This window comes from Gymnoscopelus microlampas, assembly GCF_963454915.1.
Source record: "Gymnoscopelus microlampas genome assembly, chromosome: 17".
In the NCBI taxonomy this organism is placed as follows: domain Eukaryota; kingdom Metazoa; phylum Chordata; class Actinopteri; order Myctophiformes; family Myctophidae; genus Gymnoscopelus; species Gymnoscopelus microlampas.
The window spans coordinates 18,208,636-18,222,334 of record NC_139954.1 but is presented as its reverse complement, the minus strand read 5'-3'; the positions used below and the strand labels follow the sequence as shown (position 1 = coordinate 18,222,334).

Genomic DNA, 13,699 nt, shown 5'->3' with positions numbered 1-13,699 from the left:
CCCTAATATTCAGTACATAAAGATGGACAGAGTGAGGACTGAAAAACCGACAAACTGTCTTTGGCCATTCTGGGCACAAAACACCTTCAACAGTGTCAGTAGCTCAGTAGCTAACTGAGTTGTTGGTTGATTGATTGACTGACTGGCTAGCAGGCAGAGTGATTGGCTAAATAAATGGCAGACCAAGTGACCAGACTGACTAAAGCAGGGGTCTTCAGCAGGGGGTCCGGGACCCTTAGGGGGTCCTCAGAGTTACTACAGGGGGTCCGCCAAATCTTTGTGCGATATGATTTTTATGTTTTACATAGGGTTGTCCGATATTATCGGCCTCCCGATATTATCGGCCGATATTAGCATAAAAATTGATATCGGGAAAATATCGGTATCGGTTTTTGAAAAAAAAAAATTTTTTTTTTTTTTTTATTTTATTTTTTTCTTTATAAATAAGTAACAGGAGTTCTTACTGTATATGGTGTGTGTGATATGAAATTTGAGCTTACCCTAATCACAATAATCCCCGCATATATCGGTATCGGTTGATATCGGTATCGGTAATTAAGAGTTGGACAATATCGGTATATCGGTTATCGGTAAAAAAGCCAATATCGGACAACCCTAGTTTTACATTAACCACTTGAACCCTAGCATCCCTTTTCCTGAGGAGAACTTTAGCCAAAAATAGCCGATCTACAAGTTCACAACGCCTCGCAACGCGAGGCGTTGTGAACTTGTAGATCTGCTATTTTTGGCAAAGAGGTGTAGAGGGAACAAAGAGCAGACCAAGTAAACAAAAAAAGTTTAATCTGAAACAAAATGTTATACAATATAGATAGGTCCCTGCTTCATCTCTCTCTCAGCTAGGGGGTCCTTGGTCTGAAAACGTTGAAGACCCCTGGACTAAAGAAAACAAAATCAAAACTAAATTGCCTGACTAACTGACTTAAAAATGACTGACTGGCTGATAAAAATGCCCCGACTAGATGGCTACATGTGACTGACTGAATCACTCACTGAACGGGTGACTGACTGAATAATTTGCTGACTGACCGGGATCACAGACACAAATGAGGAAGTGAAGCAACACGCAGGCCTCTAATCTGATGTTTCCTCATGGAGGGCTATTCATAGATATGTCTGAGACTGTGTGTGTGTGTGTGTGTGTGTGTGTGTGTGTGTGTGTGTGTGTGTGTGTGTGTGTGTGTGTGTGTGTGTGTGTGTGTGTGTGTGTGTGTGTGTGTGTGTGTGTGTGTGTGTGTGTGTCGCACCCCCTACTATGAAGTGGCTTTTCAGGCTGGATGTGGGAGCCCACTGTGGAGTTTTTATACTGTGCTCCCAGGAAACTAGTCGCCACAGTGTGTGTGTGTGTGTGTGTGTGTGTGTGTGTGTGTGTGTGTGTGTGTGTGTGTGTATGTGTGTGTGTGTGTGTGTGTGTGTGTCCTGGTCTCCTCTGGTATTCAGAAAGCGCCTGAGCCAAATGTGCAAATGCTGCCAGTGCAGAAGCAAACAACCATACATTATTTAAATGGAGCGAGGAGCGCCTACACACACACACAAACACACACACACACACACACACTCTTTATGTTCTTTTGCACAACCAACTACAGCAGCAAACTCCATAATAGAGCAGACAGATAGTTGGTTGGATGAAGAGTGAGAGACCCTGGGAGTGACTGTGAAAGCGAAAGTGAGAGAGAGAGGAACCAAGAGGCTGGGAACGACAGAGTGAGCAGGGGAAGAAGAGAAAAGGCGTGATTGACGATGCAGCGGAGGAAGACAAACGCTCTTTGTGTCGGCCTTCATCAACCAGCAACACTGAGTGAAATGCACTGTGTGTCTGTGTGTGTGTGTGTGTGTGTGTGTGTGTGTGTGTGTGTGTGTGTGTGTGTGTGTGTGTGTGTGTGTGTGTGTGTGTGTGTGTGTGTGTGTGTGTGTGTGTGTGAAAGGGGGATAAGAAAGGGACAGAGAAAGTAACAGAGAGAGACATTGAGAAAGAGAATGATTGAGAGAGTGAGGGAGATGTTCTGATAAAAAAAGGGACCTTCACTTCACACTGCACACACTCACACTTAAAGGCCCATACTGCCATCAATGCACGTCATTGTCTATTCACAGCTTCAGCCATATATTGTACAAGATCATAGGCTTTATTTTTAGAGTTTGCATTTGTTTGCATTTCGTCAAAAGTTATTAGAACATTACCTGAATAATTGAATCCTGTGCTACCTAAAATCACTGTGCAAGACAATAAGTCTGCAAACTTTTGGCTACGTTGTGGATGGTGTGGTGCTGCAATAATAGTCAGGCCTTTGTATTTTTGAAGGTGCTAGCAAGGGCTATTTTCACAATTTCTGCCTCATTCTTAAAGGATAAGACCACTTTGGTAGAGGTTTGGGTTGCCATGATGTAAAGGTGGACAAGAAAATTAAGAAATCAAAAATATTTGCTCAATTGATTAGAAATTGATAATTCAAAATATGCTCCTCATTGACTTGCATCGTACAGTAAAACAGCTCTTGAAGTCACTCTTTTAGCAAGTAACGAACACAAACAAAGCTGATTCAGACAATAGAACATCACCAAACCCAATTTTGGTCCCTGCGGAGGGGGTCCCCTCCACCCAGCCCCGTACCCAGGATTGGGGTGCCCTGTCCTGTCCTGGTTCTTTTTGAAAAATAAAAAATCGTGCTAAGTGTCCAGGGTCCTCCGGGAGCACGGCTTCTGCCTTCCTGCCTCAAGGAATTTTCCCGCAGGTGCGTGGAGGGCCGACTGGGGGGTCCCCTCCACCCAGCCCCGTACCCAGGATTGGGGTGCCTTGTCTGGGTAGAAGCGGGCGGCGTGTCACCTGGTTCTCTTTGAAAAAATGGTACTGTTTATTTTTTTAATAAAAATGTCAACTTCCTGCTGATTTTACCATTTGCAGATCTGATCTGGATCCATGGATCCAGTCCGGGTTTTCTTCTTAATAAAAATAGCAAAATCAACAAGATGTTAACATTTTTTGTCAGTCAATGAAGAGCATATTTTGAATTCTCAATTTCTAATCAATGGAGCAATTATTGATAATTGGTGATTTCTTGTCCACATTTGGAATTACATCATGTCAAGGTAAACTACAACCCAAACCTCTACCAAAATGGTCTTGCCCTTTAAGTAATATACAATTTGGCCAATATTTAACCATTTTTTAATAGTACAGCTTTCTTTTGCAGCAGTAATGGTCTTATTTATATTTTTTATATTTATTTATTGTTCTTCTTGTTTTTTTCTTTTTAGGGGGTATTAAAAAGGTCTTAAAAGTCCTTAAATTGTAGCTTTAGAAATGTGCAAATTTCATGTATACACTTAAATTGTATGTTGGTCTGTTAACTGTTGAGTGAGAAAACAATGTTGCACATCATTTGGGGGGGTCCCCACAGTTTGAAGAACCACTGTGTTAAGTCATAGGGAATAAGGGAATTAATCAATAACGGCTAGTTTATGTGACAGTTTAGTGAAAAATGGCTGAAGAAAGTGCCACAAACATTATGTCAAACAACAGTTAAATTGTCAATGGAATTGGAGATGTCGTATGCTGGAAACAAGATAGGTGTTAAGAGTTCCTAGCATCTATCTCAACGAGAAGGAAGTGCAAACGAGTGGTTCTCCTCAACAGTTATTTAAAAACAAATATCTCCCCCCCGTCCCCTCCGGGGCCTAAAACTGAAGCTGCTGTGCCAATGTTCAAGAATGATGGAAATTCACAAGACGTGAGGCAGCTTGTCAAGACAGGAATACAGGTTGGAGAAAGAAACACTCTCTCTCTCTCCCAATCACACAGCCACACAAACAAACAGAAACCTGACGTGCGAATAAGAACAGTAAACTGAATGACCATAATAAGATAGAACAGTGCACATAATTAGACTGTCCTTCCCACACCACACATGGACACACACACACACACACACACACACACACACACACACACACACACACACACACACACACACACACACACACACACACACACACACACACACACACACACACACACACACACATAAAGTAAGAGGTATACACACACACACACAGGGAAATAAAGTAAGAGGTATGATACTGCAAGCTTTAAACCCACCCACAATATGACACCATCACACCCATCTCCACATAGCAGCACCTCTCTATTTCTGGAGCTGGGGCAAGCATAAGCACCACCACAGACACACCCATGCTGCAACACACACACATAGGCACGCGCACACACACGCGCACACACACACGCTCGCACAGTCTCACACACACACACACACACACACACACACACACACACACACACACACACACACACACACACACACACACACACACACACACACACACACACACACACACACACACACACACACAACTAATCTATTCTCCATATTGTTTTCAGACAAATACTCAGCCAGACTCCCACACACAAACACACATAATTAGAACGAAGCTGTGTCACCAAAAACCAGCAGCTGCACCAGTGTGCGTCTAATTTCTCCATTCCGGCTCCTTGGTTTCATCTCCCAGTTATAGAGGACCAGGGGTGGATGAGCCACTGCACACACACACAAACACACACACACACACACACACACACACACGTGACCTCGAGGCAGTAAGAGCGGTTTCATCACTGTATATGAACCATGAGCAATAATTTAAATCTGCTGACACGCCATAGGGTTTAACCCATTAAGACTTCTATATCAGAGGTTCTCAAACGTTTTCGTCCCTTAAATTTATATGTATTTGGAAATTGGACGTGTTTTTTTTTTAATAGGGCGTGTACCTTCACACAGCCCCCCCCCCCTCACCCACTCACGGTGGCATCCCATCATCATCCACCTCACCATGGCCCCCGGTCACTCGCTCACCCTGACCCTACTCCAGCCCCGCACCCCGGGTTCCCACGGCTGTAAGTGACTCCTCCTCCCCATGTTTTTGTTTTGTGTTTTTTTTCTCCTCTGCTGGGTTCAAAGCCGGCCAACCCAGAGAGACGATCAATAGAAGGGCTGTTGCTTCAAGGATGTCTTGTCTTTCCAGGAAGATACTTCTTGCTGCTGCTGGGGGGGTGGGGGGGGGCTGATCAATGACCAGAGAGAGAGAGAGAGAGAGAGAGAGAGGAGAAGTGAAAGTGAGTGACGAGGGACTGAAAGTGACACAGACGAGTGAAAGGAAAATATGCAAGAAAGAAGGATTGGAGAGAGAGAAAGAGAAGTTAGGGTAGATCTGAAGTATAGGAGATGGTCGAGTGAGAAGGCACGATGGCGAGGTGGGGGGGCAGGGTGGAATCGAAGGATGATGCAGACAGGTGAAGCAAGAAAGAGACAGACGGAGAGATGAAGAGTGGTGAAAGCAACAAAGAAAGCGAGAGATTGAGTGAGAGAGATTGAGGGAGAGAGAGAGGGGGGGGGGTATGGGCTTAGGGACGAAGACTGGACAGAGTCAGAGGTGTCTGTGCATTTAATAGGGATTCCTTTTAAGTTTTATTTACACTGTTTTTAATTGTAGTAATGCCCACGTATGTCCATGCATTCAATAGTGATTTCATTTAAGTTGTATTTACACTATTGTAATTACAGTAATACCCATGTATTTCAGACTGTCTACTGACTGCTATGGGTAACAATAAAACTTGAACCTGGGCGAACCAATGGCATTGCACAATCAGTTACCATGGCAACCCGTTGTCCCATCTTCTCTCTCATTATTGCGCAAGCAGTGTTGGCAGGTTTTGCGAGAGAAACAAGCTACCAGTTCTCGGAAAACGAGCCCAAAAGAAGCGACTAGGCTACATGAGACCTTTAAACCTATATACAGCGGCTATTTGAAAATAGCCAATCTACAAGCTCAGACGTTGTTTTTTTTTATCTTGGGGAAAAAGTTAAAAAAATATATATATATTTTTCAAACATTGGACCCAAATGAGAACCACTGGTTTAAACAACATTAGGAAGCAAGCCCAAATAAGAAACTACACTTTAGAAACAAGCCCCAAAAAAACTATATTTACTAGCGACTGTACAGAAAAACAAGCCCAAAGTCGCTTATAATAAGCAGACATGGCAACACTGCGTGCAAGGTAAACACACAGTGGCAGCCCCTGCTCTCACCTCAGGCAGAGGCTGGGCACATTGTTGTGGTGTATAATTCACTAGGCCGTAAAATGACCATGTATTAATTCACCATGCTAAAGATCTGTTATTCCCTTAATAACAGCTACAAGCGCTACGGCTCGTGGCGATACACGCCCATGGGCCGAGACACACACACAGGATGGACACATACATCATACATGAGGGTGCGCCGTGGGACTCCCATCTCACACTGCCTCCCCCTCCCACTCTTTCTGTCTACATCCATCTCTCCATCTGGCGCAGAAGACCTGAGGCCGATTCTACAACTGCCTTCTAAATCAGTAGTTATCAAACTGTTTCGCAATTATTCAACATTTTTCTAAAATGTCCAAAAATCGCAGATATACAAGTGACGCGCTGCGAACTTGTAAATCTGCTATTTATTGAATAGCCAACGCAAAAATCTAAAATGACACAGATGCTTTCCTGGTTTTAAAGGGTATTATGAACAGTTCCACACAGCATTTGAAAAAAAAAAACTTTGGAGAATAAAATTATTCAATATGGCCTATTTTGGTATCAGTCATTGTAAGTCATTTCATAGTATATTGAAGTTATATGGCATATTTTTTGGCAATTTGGTGTATACATCTGTGAGAGTGTATACAGGTACACAGAGTTTTGAATGCGTGTATGTACTTGACTGGGCTGTTTCTTTCAGGGGGGCTCCTGTGAGCTGTGGAATGTCAAGTATTTCACCACGAGGGGTGGCTCACAAGCAACACACGCGCGCGCACACACGCGCACAAGCACACACACACACAACTGAATTCAAGCATGTGCAAACAACACGCACACGCACGCTCACAGGATGTGATGTGTCAGAGGGGATTAAAGGAATTGGGTTTTTAGAGTCACAGGAGGAAGTTCCCCTCTCGTACTGTCATCTAACACACACACACACACACACACACTGAAAGACAGACAAAAAGAGAGGGAGAGGAGGGGAAACAGATGGAAGAGAGAGACAAAGATCCATTTAATGTGATAAACCTCCTCCTTATCATAGCATCTTATCTGCTCTTAGACAAAATACATACAATGTACTCATGGCCAGCCAGCCAACCATGAAAACACACACACACACACACACACACACACACACACACACACACACACACACACACACACACACACACACACACACACACACACACACACACACACACACACACACACACACACACACACACACACACACACACACACACACACACACACACACACCTTTACATCACAAAGTACTGTCAAGGTGCATTTGATGACCCCCCAACTGCTCCAGGTGGTGATCAGTGACCTGATGTGAACATATCATTATTTAATATCCTGCATTACCTCCTACTAGAACATTGGGCACCGGCCTACTCGGGAACACACACAGATTAAAACATGTATTCATGTCCACATAAAGGAAAGAATACAAGGACAAATATTAAAGGTACAGTTAAGGTTACATTCACAAAATCATGGCATATGTCTTCATGATACAATAAGCACGTCACTCAGTACTCTATGGGTATACTGTAAGTAACAGCGCCTCCGCCATATGTGGCAGCTGCCAATTATAGCAGAGACAGCACAATACTTTGCCAGCCTTTTTGCCTCCTTTTTGGGCATCCCAAGTCGTTGAAACCCTACAACAACCAGTCTGTGGGTATGTCCAAGGCTGCCAAATATAAAAACAAATAGTCTGCACCTATAGCTCTGAGATGGTATGTAGAAGTGGTTGGTATTTAATGACCGTGGTCATAAAAGCTTCCTCTAGGCTAGAGTCAAAGGTGCAGGCTATCTCTAAGGGCTACTACAGACTGCAAGACATTTGCTCCGATTATGCTCTCGCTGACCTTTTTTGGCGCTCGCCGACAAAACCCCCGATCTGACGCAAGCTCACCGTGGTTTTGCTCGCTGTGTGTGAAAGGCTCTGTGAGACGATCCGGCTGCGATAATAGTGCTCGGCCATGTCAGTAGGACATGTAGATAATGATGTTCTCCTCTAATTAAATGTAGACATAATATTCATATCTTGCTAAGTAAATAATGACCACACATGGATTTCTGGTTTATTGCGGGACGGTGTGTAGTCTATTTAAATACCACCCACGCCCGTAAGATTTGCGTTGGGACCCGCAGGTTCCCGCGGGATCCCTCTGCCGTTGCAGGGCTCTACTCTTCTACTCTCGGCGATGAGTCCTGTCCTGTGAAATATCCCTTGTCGGCGATCAATCGTGTAGTGTGAAGTGCATAACAATCTGAGGACTCCCCGACGACTTTAAAAGTTGTACAGTGTGTAGCTGCCTTAATACAGACACGTCTCTTCATCAACCACAACAACATCTGGTGTTATTAGCTGTCAAAGATGTCTGGGTTATCACAGAGATTAAGACATGGATGGAATGACACAGGAATGTTTGTACATTCTCACTGAAGATACACGCACGGGTCGTACGCGCGCGCACACACACACACACACACACACACACACACATACAGTTACTCACGCTGACTTTGAAGGCCTGGACAGTGTTGTCCAGCAGCAATATGTTGCACACCACCTGCGTGTGCTGCCTGTCCCGCTCAAGCTCCGTCGCCCGCACATTGTAGGATCTGCCGGCAGGCAAGCGGAAGCGCGCGCTCATCACGCTCCTACCAGGGTCTGCACAGCAACCACAAAGAGAGAGAGAGAGAACATGCATTTGAATTTAGGAACACATGACTTTTACACTGTCCAATTAAGCAGTAATAAATACAGTAGTTGTCAAAGCATACTGTAGCACAGTGGTTCTCAAACTTTTTCAAGTCAAGGACCCCCGAATTAATGTATTTGGCTGCAGACCCCCATCTGAAAATAGCAGATGTACAAGCTTGCACAAGCTTGCAGATCTGCTATTTTTTAATAGCCAACATATAAATGGATAAAGTGGTTAAAATGATTGTGAGTAAACGTAGTTAACATAGCATCACAATCATTTGAACCACTTTATCCGAAAAAGTTTGAGAACCACTGCTCTAGAAACAAGGATCAATAGCCTGCCTACATTTGGATAGACTGGCTTGAGAGAACCAGAGAACAGTGTGACATCACATTGCTCTCGCTCTCTCTGCCTCTCCCCAGCCCACTGCCACACTGCCAGACAAGCCTGTACAAGCACAGGAGAGCAGCGAGGACTCGTTGCCTCACGTGAAAAGAATTCTAATAGGCAGGCAGCAGGATCCCTATACCAGTGATTCTCAACATTTTTCATTTCAACGACTGCCAGTTTAATATGCATTATTACAGTTATTATTCACTTTTTCATGTCAAGGACCCCCAAAATTATATGTATTTGGCCGCGGACGCCCATCTCAAAAATATTGTTCCAGGGACCCCCAAGAAGCAAAGATAAGTTAAAAATATTCGCTTAAAAAAACAAAACAAATAGCAGATCTACAAGCTCATAGCGCGGCACTCATTGCTGCGCTATGAGCTTGTATATCTGCTATTTTTGAATAGCTTAAGTATAAAATATGGTTCAAGTGGTTAAAATGATTGTGACGCTATATTAACTACTTTTTCTGGGTACCCCGCCAAGGACCCCTGGGGGTCCCCGGACCCCACTTTGAGAAACAATGCATTATTAGGCCAAGGTTCCCAAACCTTTCAGGCCGCGACACCCCAAAAATCATATTTGAACTGGGGACCCCACCTAACAACACTTTAAATAGCAATACCACGAGTCAGGCAATCTGCCAGTTCAGAATAGGCATGCGTTCAATTCGGGCACGAAACAAACAGGCACTGCACTATTACTAGTGGTGCAAATGGAATCTGCTCCCGTTCGAACAAACAACGCCTCCTCAAACTGAGGTGACAAAGGCACTGCTTTGAAGGTACGGCTAAGTGGAGCCAGAGAGCGCTCGTGCTGCTGTGATGACATTTATTTAAGCCCCTGCTCAAGGCCAAATAAATGGTTGCCTTGCGCCCCATGGAAGGCTTGTCTCCATGTAACCGCATGTACTGTACACCTAAGGCCTTGGACTGAATCCCATCAAAAAGCCTCCACAGAAAGCCTTTGTATCCTTCATCTCCATAGATAAAAGAGATAATAAGGTAGGATAAAAAAGGGAGAAAGCGTAGGCCTGTCACAATTATTACATAATCGCAATTATTTGAGATGATCGCAGTTAATTTAGCATAATCGTCATAATCGTTTCCATGTTGAAAAATGTTCATACCTTTTAAAAAAAATGTCTGTGTATATACTTCAGTAATTTGTCATACTTCATAATTTGTCATATTTACAATTTCTTTTTTTACGAAAGCCAAACAGAAATTAAAAACGTGCATTCATACGTTCCAGTGTTCAATGCCAAACACACACAATTAAATCCTTAATCGCAATTGTTTGAGTGACAATTAATCGTCAACTTAAATGTGTAATGGTGACAGCCCTAGAGAAGGGAGTAGGGACAACATATACAGAATACAGATCTGCAGTGGGGTCAAATGCGGAGTGAGAAGTTACCTAACAAGGTGCCTAAAGCCAGACATACGTTACATCAGTGTTTATCAACCCTGGCAAAGGGCCCAATTTTGGGCCGCGAGTACTGCTGAGGTGTGCCGCGACGTTTGAAGAAAGTGTGAACCCAGCCCCTCGAGAACAATAGCGGTGATTGTCCGTCAATCGATACGGCCATTCAGTGTAGCGACCATCACCCATAGGAATGCAAATATGTTGTCCTACCTGGTACTGTATAAAAGGGGCACAGGGTACATGCTTTGGCACTCAGTATTATTACTACAAGACGATGAGAGCTCCACCAGCAAAGAAGAGATGCACCCAGGGCCAGCCGCTAAATTCTAGGTGTGCCCTGGGATATTTTGGCTATGCCAGGTGTGCCTTGGCACCAAAAAGGTTGATAAACACTGCGTTACATACACACACACTCACAAACAATGACAACGTCCACTGACCTGCCCAATAATGTCCTTGAGATAAATAAATAAAATGCCACAGTGCCTCTGTTTATCTGCACTGCAAAGTGTTGATTTTTTTTTACAAATTTGCAGTGTGTGCAGCCGTGATCTAAACAGTCTCTCCTGATTTCTTTTGATCAGTTGTGCTAGAAAAGATCATAATACCACAGAGGTCATGGCCTTGTCATCTGCTGTATTTACATAGAGTGAGAGAGAGAGAGGTCAACCAGGTGCTCAATAGAGATAAAAGTTGAATTAAACAAGAAATGACTAAAGTCATAATTTAGCCGCGAGCGGCAGGCTTTTTTTGCCCCAATCTGCCGTTGAGAAATTGAAATTTTTAAAACAAATGAAAAAAAAAACCTTTTTGAAAAAACATTAAAAAAAAAATATATATATATATGTCCTTTTGAATATGATTTGACATTCATATTATTAGCAGCTGTATTGTGTGTGTGTCCCCCCCCAACTACTCAAGTTAAAGTATCAATACTGCAATGTAGAAGAACTCTGCCAAAAAATGGCATACCTCAATATGACATTTTGCGGCTATATTATGACTTTGTCATGTCTTGTTTTTGTATAGTGCTGTAACATGTTATGGCCTAATCACTGTCATTCAAGCATAAATGTCTTAACATTAAAATAAAAATAAGTAACCGGTATAGGACTAGGCTACCTATTGTGGTAGAAAACAAGTCCTTCTGCAGTGAATTACAACATTAGGATTGTGCAGAATTCAAGAAGCTTTATTTGTTACTGACTCATAAAGATACAAGCAGCGAAATGTTGTTGGAAATTGTACCACAGATGGTTCTACATATAATTGATATAATGAAGAAAAGAAAATATTAAGCAAGAAAATAAAATGGACAATAATAACTAAATAAAAATAGCCTACAGATATATACAGTTTTAGGAATACTCTGGGACTTGTCTTAGACAGGCATGTCATCAGTGGTGTAAAGTAACTACATGTACTCAAGTACTGTATTTAAGTACAATTTTGAGGTATTTTTCACTTTACTGTGGTATTTCCAGTTTTCAGTACTTGTACTTCTACTCCACTACATCTCAGAGGCAAATATTGTACTTTTGCTCCACTACAATTATTTGAAAACTTGAGTTACTAGTTACTTTGCAGATATAAATTATTACATTATAAAACATACATTAACCACTTTAGCCCTATTTTATACCAAGGCTATTTGAAAATAGCTGATCTACAAGCTCACAAAGTGTCGCATCGCGACACGTTGTGAGCTTGTAGATCTGCTATTTTCAAACATTTGTGTACTTTTACTTTTGGTACTTTAAATACATTTGGATACCAACACTTTTGTACTTTTACTCATGTAAATTTTGAATTGCGGACTTTTACTTGTAACAGAGTACTTCTACATTGCAGTATTAATACTTTTACTCAAGTAAAACATTTGAGTACTTCCACTGCTCCTCAGAGTTAAATCAACACTGAAGCCCTGCGGCTGTTGTAAGTCACAGATGATTAGAAGATTCTCCGCTGGCCGACTTTTTATGACTTAATGACTTTATGACTCTCAGCCTCTCACTCTGTCCTCTCACTATTACGGTTAGCATAGCATGTTGCTAACACATCAACAAAGCAACCACAAACTTTTCGCTGGAGCTGGTGTGTGTGTGTGAGAGAGAGAGAGAGAGAGAGAGAGAGAGAGAGAGAGAGAGAGAGAGAGAGAGAGAGAGAGAAAGAGAGCGTGCGCGCGCGTGTGTGTGTGTGTGTGTGTGTGTGTGTGTGTGTGTGTGTGTGAGAGAGAGAGAGAGAGAGAGAGGGACTTGGGAGAGGGACAGATGGAGACGGAGGGGGGGGGGGGGTGCTGCGAGGGGAGGCGGGTGCTGTGAATGACGGCCGTCCATGGGCCGTCCATTGGCCGTCCATGGGCCGTCCATTGGCCGTCCATGGGCCGTCCATGGGCTTTAAAGTAGTGTCTCCCCATTGGCTGTAAAGTAGTGAAGGACAGCCAGGACAGCCAATAGACAAATAGGTGTCCCGAAAACATGTCGAAAACATGTCGTGTCGCGAGTGACGATGTCTGAGGCTGTCTGTAGAGCCGCAGCGCTTTCAGCTCGCGGCTAAAAACGAGATTTGGTGCTTCTAGGATCAACAGGAACCAAAACTTGAAAAAGAGGAACAGATCCGAGCACTCAAAAAATGACAGAGGAGAGGGGGCGTAAAATCAAGGTACATAACTCATGTCTACAAAATGTTAAAAGCCAACATGTTTCGACCATAACTGGTCTTCATCAGGGCAAGCAATTTTTAGACATGATTAAAGTACCTTGATTTTATTAGCCTGGGACCAGACGAATCTGCCAGTGCAAAAAAAAAATTGCCCTCTGCGATTTGGGTCTGGCACCGCTCCGTTGTGAATGCATTTCCTGCTCCAGAAGTCTGGGGTGACCAATCAGGGCCCAGTATTGAAATATGGGAAACTGTGATTGGTAGTTCGTTGTAGGTCTAACCAATTGCGTCCAGAGCCAATGTTTTGATCACGCCTACTTGGAAAAAAAAACGTCCTCATAGAGGCACCAGACTCATATCCACGCAGTGATA

The 13,699-nt window shown here is 43.2% G+C and overlaps 1 protein-coding gene across 1 annotated transcript in view; it reads right to left on the bottom strand.

Annotated features, from left to right (window-relative positions):
- The window catches only part of LOC311064343 (tyrosine-protein phosphatase non-receptor type 4-like), a gene marked incomplete at its 3' end in the record, with an annotated part of 77,027 nt that overhangs the window by 21,275 nt on the left and 42,053 nt on the right, over positions 1-13,699 (bottom strand). Inside the window, exon 2 of the mRNA XM_084084175.1 lies at positions 8,654-8,808. Within this exon, the coding sequence (XP_083940301.1) occupies positions 8,654-8,791 (138 nt within the window). The 5' untranslated portion in view covers positions 8,792-8,808. The remainder of the gene's footprint in view (positions 1-8,653; positions 8,809-13,699) is intronic.